The following is a 22,147-nucleotide window of genomic DNA, read 5'->3' on the forward strand; positions in this document are numbered from 1 at the left end:
TATCTTTGTTTTTTTTAGATTGTATTTCAGTTTTGGATAACTACCTGTGGTTAGTTTTAATCTTTTCCCCTAACACACAAATCAAATCAGTGATAAGTCAACAAGTGATAAAACTGTTGATCACAAAAAACTTGACTGCATTCTGTGATTTTGACAGAAAACATAGCATAGAATCACTTTCTATTAAAGGATACATCTTAGCCTAATTAATGATATAGACACCGATGTCTGTCAACCTCTGTTTTGGCTCTTTGATATTATTGAGGATGAAATGTTATACTATACAATGGTCCTTCATTTAACATACAACCAAACGATTAAGCGTAATAATGGGGAGGGGATAATTTTAATTTCAACTTTAGCCCTGATTTTAGAGTGCAAATACAATCACAAGTAAAAGTGCACAAGGAAGGTAAGCTACCCCTCTTCGGCCTGTGGTTTCCATGATAGGCTCTCCGGAATATGACGGAATGGCCCGTTTCGGTGAGTCCGATTCGGTGAGTCCGATTCGGTGAGTCCGATCCCTTAACGGGGGATTTTTTCAATTTTTTTTTAAATTATCGGATACCGTAGCCTAATTGTCATTGCCGTTTTAGGGTTAGGGGTTAGAGGTTAGGAACTCACCGAATCGGACTCACCGAATAGTAGCAGACCCGGAATATGAACTGGCAAAATTCTTGGATAGTATGATCAAACCGTACAATCCAAATTCTTATATGCTTAACTCCACAAATCATTTTTTAGAAAAACTATAAAAAATTATTCTCCATCTTCCAGACAAATGGTGGTCAGTTCTGATGTTAAATGTCTGTTTACGAATGGTACACGACATCTGGGCGAGACAAACTGGGCGATACCCACTTGGGCGAGACCAAGCGGTACATGACAAGTGGGCGAGACAAAGTGGGCGATACCCACTTGGACGAGACCAGGTGGGCGACGAGTCAAGTGGGCGATGAGACAAGTGGGCGATGAGCCAGGTGGGCGACGGTCAAAGTAGGCGACGGTAGCGAAAGTTTAGCCGTTGGGAACGGTGATGACATATTTAATTTATCTAGTTGTTTTGCGGCGTCACGGTTTATCGTGAAGCTTAAGAGAAACCCCTCAGAAAAGAGACAAACGAATGGCCAAAGAGTGGTTGAAGTGATTATAAAGTCATATTTTCTATTTTAGATCATGAAATATGACTTTTAATTTTTACTTTAAAATGCAATGATTGAGGCAATGAGAGTTTTCACGTTGAGTTTCACGAAGCATTGGAAGCAACATTTTACTTTTTGTAGTCTAAACGGCTGTTTGATGTTAATTTGCATTGTGACATCATGACATATTATTTTGCAACACACAATCCAGTCTCTGAATATTATAAACACTTGCGGTAGGTGACTAGGTCAGCCAGTGCTGAGATCTTAACTACTAAGTAGCTGGTTTGGTAGGTACATGCAGTAGCGTACGCAGGGGGGGACATTGGGCCATGCCCCCCTCCCCTTAAAAATGTTTTAGTAGTTAACGACGTAAATTAAGACATTTAATATGTTTTGGATTGCACTGTCAAAGCAATTAACAATGCCGTTTTATAGACTAACTAAGCCAATACGAAATACATGGCCCATGATCTACAATGGGAGAAGAACGTCTCAACGGACTGGCATTATTGTTCATTCATACGGAGTTAGAGCTAAACTATGATGACGTAATAACAGAGTTTAGCAAGAACAATCGATGATTGAACTTTGTCTAAAATTACTTATTTGATTGTGTACGTTGCGTTTATCACCTTGGTGCAAACGTAATAGCCTAGATTCCGGGTTTTCGTTTCTAATCAGGTGAATTTAGTCCTAGCACTCCGGCTTATCATTATTTTGCTCTCACCATTATTGCTGGACGATAATTAAAAACACTATTGTCTTTTTCGTCATTTTATCGCCCTACGTAAAATCTCATGCAAACCGTTTTGCGTCTATTGTAATTCAAGTTTGTTTATTGTCTGGTAGGTCTATGGGCCACCATAAATATCCAAAATAACTTTTATAGGTAATTTAATCAATCTAATCTTGCATGCCAAAAACGTATTACATTTATCGAAATTTAGGTGTATCAAAGCTTGAAATAGGCTAATAATATGATATGAAATTTTATGGGTACCGGTAGGCTACGCTTGGAGAGAAACCAGAGTTGAAAGCAACATTTCTTGAGAATCTTAATCAAAGTTTTCAATTGTCCATTGAATGATTTATTAGCTTTACATACTCTTAGTCTCTTACTAAGCGCATTTTTTTAGCGTTATTGTGTAGCGTAAATATGTTTTGCTTGAGGTGGTTTAGGGTAGGCCTTCTTTTTCGTTCTATAGTTCAGAGTGTGGTAATTTTTGATTAAAGTTAAAATTGCATTCGATATTTAAACCTTCACAGAGTAGTTCGATTTATGCTTTAATTAAGGTAATGGCGTTGCCTATCATGATCGAACTATTATGGTTTTTACTTCTCCGTTTAGGCCTACTATCATGCTTTTCATATTCAGAATCGGTATCTGTACAGTGACATACGCAAAGACCGTGAGAGTCTATATTTCACCAACAGGTAAGCTACCTTAAACCTTGGTCAGACTATAGAGTAGCATAAGGCAACTCTTGAAAAAAAAAGTCAAATTATATCGAATGCCCCCCTCCCCACGGAACAAAATCCTGCGTACGCCACTGAACGTACCCTCAATACGCGTAGTTCATTGGGTTTAGTAAGCCAATTACGTCGTCTACGTAAGGCATTAAATGCGACGTTAAGAATGTTATATCGTATCGTTTGTTTTCAATACAACATCTATCCAAATGAGTAAACTAGCCGTTGCAAATTAAAACATTATCGTCAATGCAAGCTGAGTACCTATGCCAGTAACCTATCGGCTATTACTAGCAAATGGGCGTTTTTTAATTTTTTTCGTTTCGATTTAAAAGCATTTTCAATGGTCCCCCCGTTGAGAAAATCCTGCGTACGCCACTGGGTACATGCATTAGACATTTGAATTTTTGTAGCGATTTTCAAGCAAAACAAAAGTTTTTTGTTGGTTGTTTGAGTGGTTTGTTATTGTTCAAAATACATGTAAAACCGCAATTGTACATGTACCGCAAGTGTTTATAATATTCAGAGACTGGATTGTGTGTTGCAAAATAATATGTCAAGATGATGTCACAATGCAAATTAACATCAAACAGCAAGCGATATTACTAGACTACAAAAAATAATGAAAATGTTGCTTCCAATGCTTCGTGAAACTCAGCGTGAGAACTCTCATTGCCTCAATCATTGTATTTTAAAGTAAAAATTAAGTCATATTTCATGATCTAAAATAGAAAATATGACTTTATAATCACTTCAACCACTCTTTGGCCATTCGTTTGTCTCTTTTCTGAGGGGTTTCTCTTAAGCTTCACGAGAAACCGTGACGCCGCAAAGCAACTAGATAAATTAAATATGTCATCACCGTTCCCAACGGCTAAACTTTCGCTACCGTCGCCCACTTTGGCCGTCGCCCACTTGGTCCATCGCCCACCTGGCTCATCGCCCACTTGTCTCGTCGCCCACTTGACTCGTCGCCCACCTGGTCTCACCCAAGTGGGCATCGCCCACTTTGTCTCGCCCACTTGTCGTGTACAGAGACCAAGTGGGCGACGAGCACAAGATTGCTTCAAATCCACTAAACAAGAACGGCATGCAATATCAGTGTTAGGTGCTGTTGTTAATTTTATAAAAGCATCTCCGAAAAGACTGGCAAAATTTAATGATTTCATGAAGATAAATGAATCTTCTTCCTCGCTTTCATTGCGCCCTCTCTGTACCACGTGCTGGGTAATGCAGCTCCCAGCCGTAAATGCTTTTTTTGACCAGTATGAGGTCATACTAGATTGGCTTGACATGGCACCGAAAAAAGATAGCATGGATGCTGTCACTCGAAACAATGCCACTAGCCATGTTTTATCCATGGAGAATTTTGACGTTTACTTTTCCTTGCATGTCCTGCAAAAGCTTTTGCTTATTTTAAGCCCTGTACATATCGCTGTTCAGAAACGTGGGATCAATGTCGGAAAGGTACGTGAATTACTGGAAGCCGTATCATCAACAGTTTCTTGGAATGCCGTAACAGAAAGTGAGGCATCTGCGTTGTTCGACGCATGTAAAAAATCAGCTGTTAATATGGGTTTGCAGTTGCCATCTTTGCCGCGTGGCCGTGGTAGACGTACTGCAAGATCTTTCGATGACCAGCAACAGCAACCGTTTTTTTCTACCGTAGATGCTTATTGCTTTCTACCAAAGCATTTATTTAGACATATTGAAACAGTGTTCTTCTTCACTTTTGTCACGTCATTGACAGCAGGACATGAAAACGATCAATGACATAGAAACAGTTCTGCTTGCCAAGGATCAAGCATCGGAAGAGAACAGAGCTGCTTTTGAAAATGTTGCTGCCACATATAAAGATGACATAAACCCAACGCTTCTGCGTCTGGAATTGCAACAGCTCGAAAGTTTTCAACAGCCAAAACAGATTTCTGTTTCAACTATTTCGCAACTGCTTGATCTATTTGCAAGCAATGAAACAATTTCATTAATGCTTCCAAATGTGGTCTGCATTGTGAAAATATACTTATCGTTGCCTTCCACCACCTGCGAGGCGGAGCGATCGTTTAGTGCACTCAGGCACATAAAAACCTACTTGCTATGTACCATGACGCAACAGCGATTGAACCAGTGAACCACGTCCTAATTTTAAATGTTTATCAAGCTGAAGCTTCAAGGTTACAACTTGACCAGTTGGATTGACAGAGCTGCTGTTCGCAAAAATACTTTTGCCAAATATTAAGTGTCAGAGCAGCAACGTAACAATAAAATTCACGACATACCTCCCTGTGCTGTGTTTTAAAGTTGCTTTGTAAATTATCAAGCTACAAATCAGGTGTGAAAAGACAATTGCATCTACGAAACACGCTTAGTAAAAATCAAACAAAAACATGCAGTTTGAAAGTTTTTAGGATGCCATATTGTGCTATCCGCCACCCCGTGCAAAAATAGAAGTTGGTGCCTATGCTGTTGTGTACACTTCACCACAAAATGCGTGTGGCAAAATCGTCGGGTGAATCTTGCGGCTTAGTTTGAATACTAGAAATTACAAAAAGTAAAGTAGTGGTAGGCAGTTTTAACTTTGTTCAAGAGACATTATCTGTTATCACCACATCTTACAGCGACCCAGCCAAATGAAACGGCAACCCAGTTTTGGGCCGCGACCCAGGGGTTGAGAAACACTGCTTTAGACCAAGGTATCATCAAGAATTTGAAACATCATTATCGCTGGAGTATGTTGCAAAAACTTCCGGTCACCATCGATGCTGATGAAAGTGCTCCAGCCACCAACATAGCACACGCAATCTGTTTTTTTTTTTTTTGCTGAGACTATTCGGTTATTTGTCCGAAATGACTTGTAAAAATTTGTTCATTTTTTTCAGTCATTTTTTCTGATGAAAATATTTTCTTTCAAGTAGCTGATATTGTAAACCAAAATTTTCAAAATTTCAGACTTAGCAAAATCGGGAAAATTGAAAATGATGTCACGTCACAACCCAAAACGCAATTTTTGAAAAAAGTTGTGATATATGCTGCAAAAATACTCATAAATGTATTTTGACTTTGTCTAAATCTAAAAACTAAACGTGCAAAGAAAAATTTTAATTTGAGTAGGTGCCCTACATATAGGACGCTAGGCATAAATGGGTTAAAGTCGACTGATATTTTTTAACCCGAATGCTCTAGTCTAGGCGCTGCGTAGCCGCATCAGCAGTTTACAGAACACATTGTGACTGACAGTCATTACTAGGGCCATTTTTTTAGGGTCTGCTACTATTCGGTGAGTCCGATTCGGTGAGTTCCTAACTCCTAACCCTAAAACGGCAATGATAATTAGGCTACGCTACCTAATGATTAAAAAAAAAAATTGAAAAAATCACCTAATAGGGACTGGACTCACGGAATCGGACTCACCGAAACGGGCCATTCCGATTTTTTATGACCTCAAAATTGACTTTATTTTTTGAAATACCGGTATAAATACCAAATTAACATCATACCATCAAATTAACAAATACCAAATTAACATCAAACAGCAAGAGTTATTACTAGACTTCGAAAATAATGAAAATGTTGCTTTCAATGCTTCATGAAACTCAATGTAAGAACACTCTCATTGCTTCTCTTCCACAAATTATCAAATTTCAATGTCGACAGGAGCTGTTTGAAGTGCATTTACGAAGTTACTAGGGTTCAATCATTGTATTTTAAAGTAAAAATGAAAAGTCATATTTTATGATCTAAAACAGAAAATGTGACTTTTTCACGACTGACAAGCTTCGATAACGGTTAGGGAGCGTTCATAACCGACTTCAACCAGTCTTTGGCCATTCGTTTGTTTCTTTTCTGAGGGGTTTCTCTTAAGCTTCACGATAAACCGTGACGCCGCAAAGCAACTAAATAAATTAAATATGTCACCACCGTTCTGAATGGCTAAACTTTCGCTACCGTCGCCCACTTGGTCCGTCCTTCACTTGGCTCGTCACCCACTTTGTCTCGCCCAAGTGGGTATCGCCCACTTTGTCTCGCCCAGATGTCATGTACCGGTTTACGAACGTACCTTTGAAAGAGACTGATTGACAACATTGCTGACTACATTTATTCGGAAACACAACCAACTCAATTACCTTTCAAGCGTGACATATTTGTCAAGTTAATGAATTTAGCTTCCGAAGGCATTTATGTACAAAAACCAATTGTTTAAACAAATTGCAGGTGTTGCCATGGGATCCTCATTAAGCCCAACTATTGCTAATTTTTTTCTGGCACATTTGGAAGCAAAACTATTGAAAAAGCATCTAGCATTTCACCCAAAGTTGTTATTACGTTACATTGATGACATTTTTGGCTTAATTTATAAGGAGACCTCATGTGAAACCTTTTTATAACTGCTGAACTTCAACATCAAAACATCAAATTTACCATCGAAAAAGCACGCGAAACCTTGCCATTTTTGGACGTAGAAATTAAAATTAATGCCAGTGGATTTGATACTTGGGTTTGGCGCAAACCAACCCACACTGTTTTTTTTTTGAATTTTGATGCATTACGCCCATCGAAATTGAAATTTGGTTTGATCGTGTGCCTATTAGCTTGAGCTAAAATGATTTTTTTTGAAACAGAGAAATTAAAACAAATGTTCTATATAATAATGGTTATCCAAAATTGTACTTTGAGAAAATATTGAATTGCTTTATCTTCACAAATCCAAACAAAAAGAAAACGCTGAAAATGAGTTAAACATGAAGCATTTCTTGACGCTTGTCCATTCCGTTTATGGGAAAAGAATCTAAAACGTTTGCTCGTAAAATCGGACAGTTTGTTAAAAGTAAACTTGATGTGGACGTTTTTCCTATTTACAAAACATTCAAAGTTAGTTCGTATTTTCAAATAAAGTCCCAGACGTTTTTGTCTTTCTGTTCAAATGTCGTATACAGTGTTACATGATCGTGTGATTCGGCATTGACGTACATCGATATGTCCACCAGACATTTGACCACGAGAGTACGGGAGCATCTGAACTTTAGAGACGAAAAGTGCCATCAAAGACCATATCATGGTGTGTTTTTGTTTTGCACAAATTGAAAATTCTCTACTGACCCATTTAAAATTTGCGCAAAGGCAAATCCTAACTTGACACAAAAATTCACGAAGCACTGTTAATCAAACGCTACAACCCAACTTTAACCATACAATTATTTGCGGGAGGCGCGTCCATTCCCAACATTTACTAAATGTATCACGTACCCCGTGGTGCAAATACTTTTCTACTGATGTTATTTTTGTTGAGAAGGAGCGATCTTCCTGGCGTCAGCACTACCTGACTACTTACTTTAGAACAGCGAGCATTGTGTTTCGCTAACCATACTGGTGTAGCCTCCACACTAGCCATCAAGACTTTTCCAAAAACATGTGTTTCTCGGCAGTTGAGTGTAGCAGAAACTCAGCGATAGACACGTGTTTCGCCCATGAAGCTGCCATTGTGATTGATGTGATTACCGAATGTGTAAGAGAAGATTCATTGATGGAGATACTACACACGGATGATTTGGTTTTGTTGAGTGACACAATGGAAGATCTGAGAGAAAAATTTGAGAAGTAGAAAGAGTCGCTTCAATGTAAAGGTATGCTTGTCAACTGTCAATATCAAACAGACAAAGGTCATAATAAGTGGAACGGAAAGTGAAATCACAATGAGCAAAATTGACCTATGTGCTGTATGTGGAAGAGGAGTGATGGCAAATTCTGTTTAGTGTAAGAAATGCAGGAAGTGGGTACATGGAAGATGTACAAAGATGAAGAGAGTGGCATGCAGATCCGGAGATGGTTGTGAATGTGAAAGATGCAAGAAGATTGAAGAAGGAATGGTTTGTCCTGTTGAACAGCTGAATGACGAAGTTGAATCAGTGAATGCCTTTTGCTATTTTGGAGATGGATTGAATGCCAGTGGTAGTTGTGAAGCGGCAGTGACTGCAAGAGTAAGGTTTAGTTGAGTGAAATTCAGAGAGTGTCGAGAGTTGTTATGTGGTAGAAGATTTCCGTTGAAAATAAGAGGAAGAATTTATACTAGTTGTGTGAGATCTGCAATGCTGTACGGAAGTGAGACATGGTGCTTATGGGAAAACAAATTGGCGATTTCAAGACGAACTGAGAGGGCGATAGTGAGAGCAATGTGTGGTGTGAAGCTGATGGACAAAAGAAACACTGAAGAACTTATGAACTTGCTTGGGTTGAATGAAAATGTTGAAAAGTTGGCAAAAGCGAATGGAGTGAGGTGGTATGGGCATGTTTTGAGAAGGGGTCAAGATGATGTTTTGAGAAGAGCGCTGGAGTTGCAAGTGGAGGGTCGTAGAAAGCAAGGAAGACCCAAGAAAACGTGGAAAAGGCAAGTTGAAGAGGAAAGCAGCAAGGTGGGCTTGACAAGAGAGGACACGTTAGACAGATGGATGTGGAGACAGGGTATGAAAGCGATTGCGGCACTTGGAGGTGAATCCGGTCACCCTTGGTAACGTCACTGGATTAAAACTGGACTACTACTACTTTTGTGATTGCCTTTTCCTAATGAAGTTTTTTTTCTGTCTGTCTGTTTTCCACACTACTGCTTTTAATCGCTGCGTGTTTCTTAATGCTTTTAGTCAGACTCAGTTAGTTAGCTAGTTACCTTCAAGAAGTTGAAATATATTGCATTTTTATAAATATTTTCAGATTCCCGATGAGGGCTTAAGTTAAGCCTAAAACGTTCGACTGTTAAAACTATTTTTAAATATGTAAAATATATTGTTATAATGCCTCACCCCTGTTGTATTGTTGTATCTTGCTTGTCTTTGGTACAAGGAAGCAAACTCTCTCCCGAAACTATATTATCTTGAATTCACGAAGTCAATTTCTTTCCAGCCATACGCACTTTACGCAGTGTGTGATGCTCTCAAATATCATACGAACTTGACCAGTTTCCTGACCCCAAAGTTACCCCTGTACCGGTACTTTGTTGCAGGATAATGTATGGAGCAAGCTTCTTTTGGGATGCATTGGAGAACAGTTCCTTGAAGTTGTTAATAAGGGTAAGTGCATTTATTCTAAAAATTTGTGATTTGTACTTTGTTGAAACTTCGTCTAAACTTTAAGTGATAATGTAAAAATAATAATAATTTCACAAAACATTCAAAATGAAGAAGCGTGGCTTCTGTAATACTAAGGCTAATTAAGGCTTCGATCGAACGAAAATGGAAGACTCCATACTCGAGCTTCACTCAACTGAGACTTGGCCGAGTGGTTGAGAACGGCATACTGGACACCGTAGTAGTCTACAATCTCGACTGAAGTTTGAATTCTACTCAGTCTGAGACCTAGGCCTTCACAATTTCCATCAAGTTGAAGTTCGATTCCCGCTCACGACACATGGATAATAGATATGCACCACTATTGAGTGTTGATACCAAACAAGGGTGAAGATGGAGCATAGGCGCCGACTCCGGAAGGGCGGCGTCCCCCCATGAATTTAGCTCGGGGTGGCTGCCCCCCGCAAATTATTTTTAAAAGAAATTCTAAAGCAAATGTTTCTATTAGTTTGACCTTCATTGCGGATCGATCTCAATTAAAAGATCTACTTTTTGCAACAAGAGCGCTGCTCCTAAGATAACAAAAGAAACAGAAGTACGGTAGCTGACAAACGCCAGCATGGTGCCGTTGAAGCATAGTAACAATGATTGAAAAACGTTTTTCTTGATTTCTTCCGCTTTGTTTTTTCTTGGGAGTGTCAATAACGAGGTGCAGTTTGCTCAGTTTAGTATCTACGCGTATCAAGAGCTAAAGTTCAAAGTGACTACATATAATTCGAAGTAGCCTACAGGCCTCGAAATTCGTTTTTGTTGACGGTGGACAAACGTGTCCGGTCTGAGCAGCTATCTCGGCGGACAAATCAAGTCTCACGGCGGACACACCAGTTTTAGCCGTCGATCGTCATGCTTAATCACTTTATCTTGATAATAATTCTTCGCCATTTCAGAACTATAACTACGGTTTAAGAAGGCTTATTAAAAAATCAGTAAAGTCGCTCTGAATGGCTTTCATCAGACCAACGACTTGCGCTTGAAGGGTCAAAGCCAGGGATATCTAAAGTAGGGGATACGAAGGCTTTTATTACGCCTGACAATAGAAGGGCTTTTGTTTATCGTAATTAATCTGCGTTTATCGTAAAATGACAATTGGCACCGATAGTAGTTTAATAAATCTTGTTATGATAACTTGAATTGCGCTATTAGAATCAGGCCTGGATATTCACAGCATGCTCATGGTTGCTTGTTAATTCAACTACCCATATACTTGCGTTACATCTAGCCTGCTGCAAAGGCTTTGTTAAAAAAAACAGCTTACCGGTAACTTTTCAACTGTGTTTGTAAACAAGTATTCTTTAACTATGCTCTACGTAACATTTGCTAACTGTCCTCTGTAGCTCATTGTACCAGCTGCACTACAAAACTTTCTACGATTTTAAAAAGAACCACATGTTTAAAGCACTACAAACTACCGCCCTGGTAGTGTCATGAGAATAAGGCAATCGCTGCGAGCCTTCATATCCCCTTTTCTAGATATCCCTGGTCAAAGCGCCGTGTAGCTGGTCAATACGTCACATAACTGATTAACTTCCCCCGAACGAGGTCGTGTGGCTTATTGCGTCACAATACTTTGGGCAGGAGTCGGAAAATTTCTACAATAACGCTACTATTTTCTAACTCTGAAACTCTGTGTGCAATTTTTGCGTGTCATGTGAGCGAAAGTGAATTTTCCTTAGGTCTTTTCTTTCTTACTGTAATACCAAAACTTAACAAATTTTGTTGCATCTTGCTGTAATAGCGTACTCGTATAATCTAATTTAGTATCCAACCTTGCCGTATCATCATTACTCGGAGATCAAAGCCAGATATTGTGGCGTAAAACTTGAACTAAATTGCGCGTGATTAGTGTAGAAGTACCTGTACTCCTATCGATTCTTAGCGAAGAATTCACCTTTGTTACGCTGATTCAATGTCATCAATCCTTGAAGCAATGTAAAAATCGAAAGTTCTCCTCCTTGAATGGAAGCTAAGGGATACAGTATTCACATTTTCTAGATGCGCGCTAGAGTGCGCTGGAAAATATATTATTGCAACAATTGTTCGTGCTATGCAATGACGATTTGTATCGCTAGTTCCTGTGTTGTTTCTCGGCGGACAAATATGACCGATCTAGATGGTGCTTCCCGCGGACATCACATGCTGTGACGGCGGACATGTCCGCCGGGACTTTCGAGGCCTGAGCCTACATTATAAAGCTTGGCGATATACAATGGCAGATAGACGCAAACAAACATCAGCATTTTGAACGTAAGCAATCAGTCGGCTAGAAAGTTTGCCCCCCGGGCAATTTTCAAAACCCGGCGCCTATGAGATGGAGTGTCGCGTCTTCCGTTTTCGTTTTGTCGGGGCCTTAATAAGTTTTAAACTGTATACACTGCACAACAAGACAAGGAAATAATACACAACATATCTGATAATTAACTCAAACGTCTCGGACATGTCATCAGGAAAGAAGAATACGAAGATGTCGTAGTTGCAAATACACACATGGTTGCAATTTTTTTATCTGCCAAACGAGTGAAGAAGTTTTATTAAAATTTTAATAAGTCAAATAGACAACTAACAACACTATGAAAAACAGCGCGACAACAAAATGTTCGAGCTCAGTATTTAGTAATGGTTCCCAAGTGCTTGCGGCACCCTTCAGAAGAGAAATCTATTTTGTGGCACCCTGTGGCAGACCAACGATCATTCACCTCGATTGTTGCAGATTGTTGAAATAAACCTTAATCGTTTCACACCAAAGATTTTCAAAATAGTATTCATTGCTTCTCTGCATGACTTTCAGCTCTAATGCAGTGTGGAGAAAAAGTAGGCAAGTTTGCTTGATTTGCGTGCCCTTGGGAAAGGGAATTAGGAATATAACTTAATTTATGTGGAGATTGAATGCCACTTTGAAACAGCATTTTGTTAAAAATAATATTTAAAAATTAAGCTCACTTTTTGCGAAGTCAGGGTGAAACTTAATATACAGCTTACCGATTTTTCATTAGCAAACAAAATAGGCAAAAACCTATCTATGCACAGCATTCACCTACAAAACTACAATCGACAATCAGCACGAGTTGTACTGATTTTGACTATGACATCACAAAACCACAACAATAGAAGCGTGCCATGTAAAGAATTTGTGACCATGACACATCATATGCGGTATGGCAAAGAATTGCCTTCAAATGATGTCACAAAAGCAGTCATGCATGAACATTTTATCAGTAACGGTGATCCCAGCTAACCATTCAAAGACAGATAAAAAATTAAATAGAAATAGCTTGTGGCACCCAGGGTATTGTAAATGACATCCTGGTTATTAATCAATGATTGTATGTTTAAGTAGGCTATCTCGCAAAGCACTTCTGTAAGTAAGTAAATGTGGTTTATCACCTTTGTTTTGTTTTACGCGGTTTTATGCAATGAAAGCAAATCTGGAATAAACATCGCAATAAATAAAGGGTCAGTCGATAAACAATTAACATGCATTTTTAAAAAAGCATTTTTTTTTTATTTCTTATTTGTTGAGTTTCTTCAAATATCCATTACTTTCATATTCAATAGCCGATGTAAAGATATTTTCACGTGACACCAGAGAAGAATAGTTTATTAAGGATTATTATAGAAATTATGGAGATGTGGGGATTGGTAAAGTCATTCATGCCCCGATCGAAAAAAAATAGAACTCGTTGGTATGCGACGCATATAAACGACGTCGTTTTATCACCTTCGTGGATGATTGCTTAGTTTTGTTTTTTCGATCTCAAATGACGTTGATTTTACGTTGTTTGTATCACTACTTATAAAAAAGTGCGTCATGATTCACAAACATGATATTTTCTGCACGCATCATCTTGTGCGACGCGTTTTAGAAAACAGATATTTTTCCATTTACTTACTTGGTGTGAGCGTGTTCAGTCAATCAATTTCTTGAAATATTCTAATTTACGGTTGGTTCAGGAATCAAAATTTGCTTTTGCTGATTTTTAGTTGCGTACACTCCATTGTTGAGGTACACCCTTAGACCACTTCGATTGTCGGCTGATCGAACCTGGGGTTTGATTCCAGGTTGTGTCATATCAAACACTCGAAAAATTCGATCTGCTCGTTATTCTTGTACTAAGGCACCTGATAGGAAAGTTTGTATTGGTTGATGTAATTCAGCCCTTTAACTCACCTTTGACACTGTGATTCCAGATGATGAAATCATTGGGCTCAGCGTAAGCATTCGCAAAAATGACGACCTGGTCCAAGTCTGGAACATTAACTCTAACGGCGTCAATGAACAAAAAGTTGTGGAAAAAATTAAAGAAATTCTTCCTTACGTCACTTTTGAAACTACTTTTTACAAAGGTTTGTTGATTTTTAGTTTCGCAAACCTAATTTTGTATATATCGCCACCGATAAATCACAGATTTTCGATTGTGCACCCATGATCTTTAACTACCTGACAAGTTTGTCATAACTTCAATTTTATTGTAGGTGTTGTATCAGTTTCATTACTAAGTTGAACAATACTTTGTTTCAGTATTATCCTCTTTCTAAGCTACATGTCGCCTGCACGGCAGTTTGATCAACGCTCTCAGGTCGTTGGTTCTACTCCCATGAAGCATGGCTTTTATCTCTTGGCGTTACACTTAGGAGTCTGCTACTATTGGGAGAATCCAATTTGGAGAAATCCCTATTCGGAGACAGCCTTTTTCGGAGAATTGTAAAATCACAACGTCATATGTATATTGAAAGGAATTAGGTTACAATAGAGAAATGAATGATAACACTGGTCTACAAATTTCAACTTTTTTTTTCAGGTTTGGGTTTTGACAACTGATTTTGGCTAATTTTGGGGCGCAGAATCCGAAAATGAACTCAGATTTTCTCTATCACATCAAGTTTTCTTTCTATCGTTGCCATTATTTTGTGAAATTGACCAGTTTTTGCCCTTTTTAGTGCAGTAAAATGTCAAATATAATTATTTTCTGACAGCTATAAACTTTCAAACATAGAGATATTTTTACACTAAATTCATAAATTGGTTCAGATTTCCTCTAAAATAAAAAAAATTCCTGTTATGATAATCGTAATAGGACATAGTAGAGATTGGTAGCGTTGAGTTTTTCCATGCTGGCTTGAACTCCCTGTCTTGGCCTCTCAGGCGTTATCTGTGGGTCAGCTGCTATTTCTGTGCACTGTGCAGATGGAATATCGTAGGAAGACAGCTGGTGGGAGTAGATTTGACTTAGTAATAACTTCTTGCTTAGTAAGGAAGATTTATTTAGAAGTTTCATAAAGCACATGTACATTGTACAGACCAACATCAGAGTTCAAGGTGAAAAGTGGTTTGTAGAAGGAAAAGGTATTTTCATACTTTATAAGTTTGAGTTCAAGTCAGTTAGAGTTTTTGGTATAGTGGTGTTTCTGTGGAAAAACTTGCTCTTAGAAAACTACTAACAAAGAAAGGTTATATTTGATCTCAAGCTATGTCTGCTTCCAGCAAAAGAAGAAAATGTTGTAATGATCCGGATATATTTTGTTACATTTGTGGATGCTTCATGTTGAAGTCTCAACAATGCAATATTACCACGTTTGTAAAAAGGGCATATCTTGCTTACTTTAAAGTCAAGTTGGGGGACCAGGACAAAAGCTGGGCTCCTTATAAAGTGTGCAAGACCTGAGTTGAATGTCTGAGAAGTTGGTCGCAAAGAAAAGGTTCACAAATGAAATTTGGAATACCCATGATTTGGCGAGAGCAACGAAATCATTTTGACGATTGTTATTTTTGTCTTGTTGGTGTGAAAGGGTATAACAAAAAGAGTAAACATCGTTTGAAATATCCAAATCTGGATTCGGCATTGCGCCCAGTTCCTCACAGTGATGAAAAGCCACTGCCAGTATTTACATCACTTCCAGAACTACACGAAGAGGCTATTTCTTCTTCAGAAGCATCGTTTAGTGAAGGAGAAAGTGAAATTTTTCAACCAGCACCGAGGATCTGTCAGACAAGCCTTCCCAGTTTAATCAGATGGAATTAAATGATTTAGTGAGAGATTTGTATTTGCCTAAGCAATCTGCGGAATTATTGGCATCAAGGCTACAGGAAAGGAAACTTCTCAAAGCTGGTACAAGCGTGACATTTTATCGCAAACGAGAAGAACTGGAGACAAAAATATCATACGTGATCAGTTAGTTGATATCAAAAAGATCCTCTTGCCTCCTCTTCACATCAAACTTGGTCTCATGAAACAATATGTAAAAGCTTTAGATCATGAAGGAGAGTGTTTTAAGTATATATGTTATGCTTTTCCTGGTCTCAGTGAAGAGAACAAAAGAGCTGGGATTTTCAATGGACCACAAATCAGGCAATTGTTAAAGGATGAAAATTTTGTAAAATCAATGTTGCCATTCGAGGCTAGAGCTTGGAATGCTTTCGGTGCTGTTGTGAGAAATTTTTTGGGAAACAGAAAAGCAGAAAATTATAAAGATCTCTTAAGGGAGCTACTGCTTAGTTTTGAAGATTTGGGATGCAGGATGAGCATCAAAGTTCACTATTTGAAGAGCCATGCGGATGAGTTTCCAGAAAACCTTGGGAAAGTTAGTGAAGAACAAGGTGAACGTTTCCACCAGGATATTAAAATTATGGAGGAACGTTATCAAGGTCGGTGGGATTGTCATATGATGGCCAACTATTGCTGGAGTTTTAAAAGAGAAATTCCAGATGCTGCTCATAAAAGAAAGTCTCTCAAAAGAGCATTTTTAAGCTTATAAGTGAAGAATTCATATTTTATGAAAGCTCATTTTTGACTGTTTCTGAACTCGCCCTGCCCAAGTCCCTTTATTTTGGCACTTTGCTATTTCTGTGTGTGTCTTCAGAATTTCTGCACTCCATTGGAATGTCTGTGTGCATATTGTGTGAACTGTAGGTTATAATTCAGATAATATCTTGTCACTGTCCTATCGACATGTTCGTCAGCATAATGTAGCGTTTGATGTTATTATGGTTGCTCTTTTGCATGCCTATTTTTTATTCCAAGGCATGAAATTTTAATAAAGACAACGCAAATTTGTGTGAATATAATATAGAATGCTTGTTTGCTAATTAAAGCTAGATTATTGCAGGTAAAACAGTGTTTATTGCATCAGAATTCCTTGTTTTGACAACAGAAGGGGGGCAAAAATTGATTTTTTTCAAAAATTAGGGATATTTTATATCTCAAAAACGTGATGTGATAGAGAAAATCTGAGTTCATTTTCGGATTCAGCACCCCAAAATTAGCTAAAATGAGTTGTCAAAACCCAAACCTGAAATTTTGTGCAGACCAGTGTAATGAATGAAATGAATGATCACCCAATTTAAAAGTTTTACCGCATCTTGCCGCATCAAAAAACTTGTTCGCTGCGATGGGCATTGGGCATAGCAATGTTCCACCTCAGTCCATGTGGGACTTCCTATGTAGTATCAGCCATAATTTCCAAATGGACGCATGAATTGTTATTTTTTGTTTGTTTGTTATTTGACATTGATTGAATCATCTCCGACGTTTTTGTATTGACTTGTTAAACTAGGGAGTGTATTTTCTAATAGTTGAAGATTCGAATATATTCTAAATTTGCATACAGACGGCGACGCAGGATACGTATCAATTTTATGTGAGCAAACATTTTAATTTAATAGTTAAAAAATAAATTTAATTCGAATCAAAAAATAAAGAGCCCAAAATGTAGATACTAAACTCATGTTCAGCAAACAAACGTTTCGAAAACTATACTGTCTTCATCTTCAGTGTTATAAATGTGTTACATTTATAATTATTTTTATAAATGTGTTACATTTATAACACTGAAGATGAAGACAGTATAGTTTTCGAAACGTTTGTTTGCTGAACATGAGTTTAGTATCTACATTTTGGGCTCTTTATTTTTTGATTAGATTAATCAGGCGTTCCAACCATTTTGCTCCTAAATTTAATTCGCTTTTCATTTTTCGCTAAATTTAAATTCAATTTATTTTTCTTTGTCGGAATGCAAAAGAAACGATATTGTGGAATAAAATACAAAATTTTCTAAATAAACAAAAGGCGTCGTTGGATTTTCAAAAAATCTCCGAAAAGGGCTTTCTCTGAAACGGGTCATTCCGTACACTTAGTGGCGTGCCAAATTGGGAACGGTCTGTTGTGCCGCGCATGTACTTACATTGTATCGTCACAACGGATTCAAATTAAAAGAATTGTTATGACAATGTATGAATTTACGGTATATGTTAATGTGACAATCCTATTGCTCAAGAAATCGATTTGCAAAAATGGAGCATTCTTTCGACGTTCAGGATCAGACACTAAAATACCTTTCAAACATTCTGACTCAACTTGATCAAAATATAGTTGGAGTAGTTTTTAAAAGACTTTTTGATTTTCAGCTCATCAGCTCCACCGTGCATTTGAAGGGAAAAAGTGAAAGTAGCTATATTTTCACATTTGTCATCTCGATGGAAGTGCGTTCGTTTTTAAACGTTGTCATGACAACTAGCGCATTCTCAACTACAGTAGGCTAGTATTTTCTGTCTTGTTGACACTTATTTCTCGAGAAGCCAGTTGTTGGCAATCATCGTCACACTTAATGTGATTTCATGTCTCTTTATTTGTACCAACTTATTTTTGTCGTTTGTCTACCTACGCATGACGTCACACTGACATTTTATGAATGGTGTATGACCTATCTTCTAGTGGCGAAACATTTGTACTGACGTACTTTTGTCACTACAATAACTTAACGATCATGAAGTATCTTGAAAGCGGCTCCATTGTTTATGTGGTTATTCTAATTCAGTATCCACCAAACCAAACGATATGTACGTCGTTGACAAAACACGCTTTTCCAGTGGTGAAATCATCTGATTGAATACTTGTGTAGATGTTTATTGGATGCTTGTTTTTTATTTGAGCCTTTATGAAAGTTTATCCTCCGGGGTTGGGGGTTGGATATATTTTCAAAATACTAATTGTAAGGAAAAAATAATTTGGGATGCTTGATCATCTCGCATTTGTATAGAACCCAAAATGGTATGCACCGTATCTCCGCACAACCGTGGAGTTAAAATTGACTTTAAAAAAAACGCTAAAATCCTCCCGACTTCACAGCCATGTATTTCGGTTTCTAATCGAATTCACAACCGCTTTCGTTTTAAAACTGTGCTCAAGTTCTATCAACACTAATATTGTTTCTTCTGTTTATTGCTTACGTATTGAAATGTTTGTAAAGTCAAGTAAATTGAATTAAAATTTTTTTTTGAGGGTCGTTGTATTTCTGCGAAATTTCAAGCCAGTGGTGTAGTCATTTCGTAACGATCACCAACAGAGAGTTTTCCGCAGGCATTGATTTTATTAGCAAAAGATGCTGTAATAAGTTGTGACTTTTTTATTAAACATTAAACAAACTATTGCCAAGATTAAACGTTGCCCTTTTATTATATGTTTTAATTATCGATATTTGTAGCCTACTTTGTGAGGAAACAACCAACTTCGCATGAGCTGACAAAACTTTAATTTCAAGCTTTCAATCAACAGACCGAAAATACTATAAAATATTAGCTGTTTTATCAGCCACAGCGGATTTCCACTGCGTATTTTTATCACCTCATTTGTTGTGCAGAGTCGTTGATGCTACGTTGTTTACTGCTCAGTGTTCTATGTCGATTGGGTTCGTCAACGTCAAACGATGCGTGCTATTACAATTAGACTCGTTTTATCTGAAAGCAATGTGCACACGACGTGAAACGACGTCACATTTCAGTGTATTTTGTGATTTCGCTTTTTGTTGAAACAACTTACTTTCCAACAATATCCGAAATGTGCAACTGTCATGAGTAAAATGTTTTATAGTAATCTGCGTTCAGCGCTCTCGATTTGTTGCTGAATCAGCGAGTCTTGCAGCTTCTCCAGATCGTACTTTTAGTTAATCGAACAATTTTAATTCGATTGCGCTTGGGTAGAGCCTATTTTTATCTTTGAAAGATACTCCTGATCTTAGGATTTATTTTTGTTTCAGAATTACTTTAGAATGTGGTCTGTGGCTGAACTCAAGCTTGTCCAAAATTTTCGCGTCGTTGCTTTTCGATTTCGTGGTATATGACTATTTGGATGTAACTTTAAAAATCTTTAAAGTGCTGAGAGTATTGATGAGATTTCTCTAACAAAATTACCAACAGAAAATTTGTTTAAGTCACTTGAATTTTCAAAAAAAAATGTCCACAAGCTTTAGTGCATTTGCATAGAAAAAAAATATCAACGAATTAACACTGAGTCAATATGGTAATTTCATTGTCATAATTTATCTCATGAGGCGATTTGACAGATTTGTCAAATGCTTGTTATGTTTTACTTAGAATGAAATGTGTGCGTGTCAAGCAGTGGTCTTTACTATTTAGAAAATAAAATCCCATTTCATTTCCAAAAATGCTATTGCATGATAATTTAACGTTAAAAGTAGTAACACTACTTTACTTCACGAAAGTTTGCTGACTTGTGAGTTTCTCTTAAAATGCTCAAGTCCCTTGTTGCCAATCTTGATCATGATTGTATCCTGCACTTGCAATTACGTTTATTTGTAATTGGTTTTGTAACTTTTCATGCCTATTGTCCCATTATTTTGGATATTCAATTCACACAAGATAATGTAAAGCGTCTAGTCAGTATTTTGTAGAAACATCACGTTGTTTTTATGCAAGCTGATGCTACCAAAACATTGTTGGCAGCTCGTTGTAAATTGATCTTGAAATCAGGTTAATAAATTTTTAAATTTAGTTTTTGATCTGTTGTTGAGTTTGATACAATGCCTTCATTTTTAAAAAGTAGGATTGCGAAAAATATTTCAACAATATTTTTGATCATAGTGCAGTTAAAATTCAAACAATATTAAACAAATTCAAGAAAAATGTACAAGTCCAATTGATGTCAAGTTATCTTGTTGTGTATCGCGATTTCGAATATTGAATTCTCTTCAGTACAACTTTATAACAGGCATAGTAAAATCTTCAATAGGTCAGTTTAAGAATGCAGCAGTTAAGTTTAGAAAGAAACTAACAATAGTGTTTTCCGGTTACTAAGAAACAAATATAATTAGTCTGCGAGCAGTAGTGACAATATTTTGCAAATTATGAAGGGAATTAAGTCATACATTAGCAAAACGGAGTGACAAACGCCAGGAAGGAATTCTGGGGAGGCAAACCATCCTCGCACAAAATTGCCAAATCAAAATGATACAGTCACTATCAATTAAAATGCAAAAATAATGAAAAAGGCAATATAACGCAAGCGAACAACTGCACGCCCATCAAGCTGGTGCAAGTTTTTCTTGAATTTATAATTATTAGACAGTGCATCCTATGGATCCGTAATTGGGTCTCTCTCTTGCACCAGCTTGCTGGGCGTGCAGTGTTCGCTTGCGTTATACTGTATTGCCTTTTTCATTATTTTTGAATATTAAACAACGTGCAAAATTCATAGGAAAAGTTACCTGCAGCGGGCATACCTAGGAGGGCATTGGGCCATACCCTTCTTTCAAGCTTGGTGGAGAGATACAGAAGAGCTAAATGTTCGATTTATGCTTTAAATAGCTCGTACGAGTCTCGTACAATTAAGTAGTTGTAAACTGTCTACTTACCGGTAGCTAGCAACATTTCTGCAAGTGGCTGAAAGTTGGCAAATGATGAAACAGTTTTGCAAGCGATGACCAAGCAAGTCCGATGCTACGTGAAAAATCTCATTTGCTGACTTGCCAGTAGCTGAAATGTAGCCTACTTGCTGAGTTGTCGCATGCCGAGTGGTCCGACGACCAGTGATACAGCTTGTCAACGTAAATTACTAAGCATAGGCTACTTTATAATTTTTACTTTTTTGTTTAATAATAATAATGCTTGTTTTATATATAGCGCTGCATCCATCGCAGCGCAACTAAGTACATTACTATCATACTTTTAAAAGCTATAATGTAATATGTTAATCGTAACAATCTGTCAAAAATTATCAAATTCCGTCACAAAAATTTTCCCATCTGCAATTTTTTGTGGCTAAATTTAAACTAAAAATTTAACAGCAGTATTTTTCTAAGATTGCGCACCGTCTGGTGTTAGAACCGGAAAGCCTATAATTGTCTTGAAAGTAGTTTTGGTTCGGTGCAAGTGCAACTTCAAAACTTGGTGTGCCAGCAAGGTGGAATGCGTTGGAGTGGCTTATTTTCCGTATTATGTCAATTCATGTGAACCATCCGGGGTAGCCTATATAACTTAGAAAACGGTTTTGTTTTCCATTGCCGCCAGATCCATCGCCAACCGTGGCGAGTCAACAAGTTTTTTGCGGGTTGGTGGAGAGAAGGAATGGCTCTTTTTGTTTTTGTGGTGATTTCTGTCCGGTGTGTAATTGGAGTTTGTAGCGGGCAAGC

The 22,147-nt window shown here is 37.6% G+C and overlaps 1 protein-coding gene and 1 pseudogene across 1 annotated transcript in view; both read left to right on the forward strand.

Moving 5' to 3' along the window:
* Positions 1–20,620, forward strand: part of LOC145764567 (eukaryotic translation initiation factor 4E type 3-like) — a 42,540-nt gene extending 21,920 nt beyond the window's left edge. Inside the window, exons 5-7 of the mRNA XM_082576191.1 lie at positions 9,607–9,673; positions 13,916–14,071; positions 18,129–20,620. Of these exons, the coding sequence (XP_082432317.1) occupies positions 9,607–9,673; positions 13,916–14,071; positions 18,129–18,166 (261 nt within the window). The 3' untranslated portion in view covers positions 18,167–20,620. The remainder of the gene's footprint in view (positions 1–9,606; positions 9,674–13,915; positions 14,072–18,128) is intronic.
* Positions 805–4,854, forward strand: LOC145765658 (zinc finger MYM-type protein 1-like; annotated as a pseudogene).
* Positions 20,621–22,147: the final 1,527 nt, after the last annotated feature.

Source organism: Aplidium turbinatum, chromosome 2, assembly GCF_918807975.1.
Source record: "Aplidium turbinatum chromosome 2, kaAplTurb1.1, whole genome shotgun sequence".
Classification (NCBI taxonomy): domain Eukaryota; kingdom Metazoa; phylum Chordata; class Ascidiacea; order Aplousobranchia; family Polyclinidae; genus Aplidium; species Aplidium turbinatum.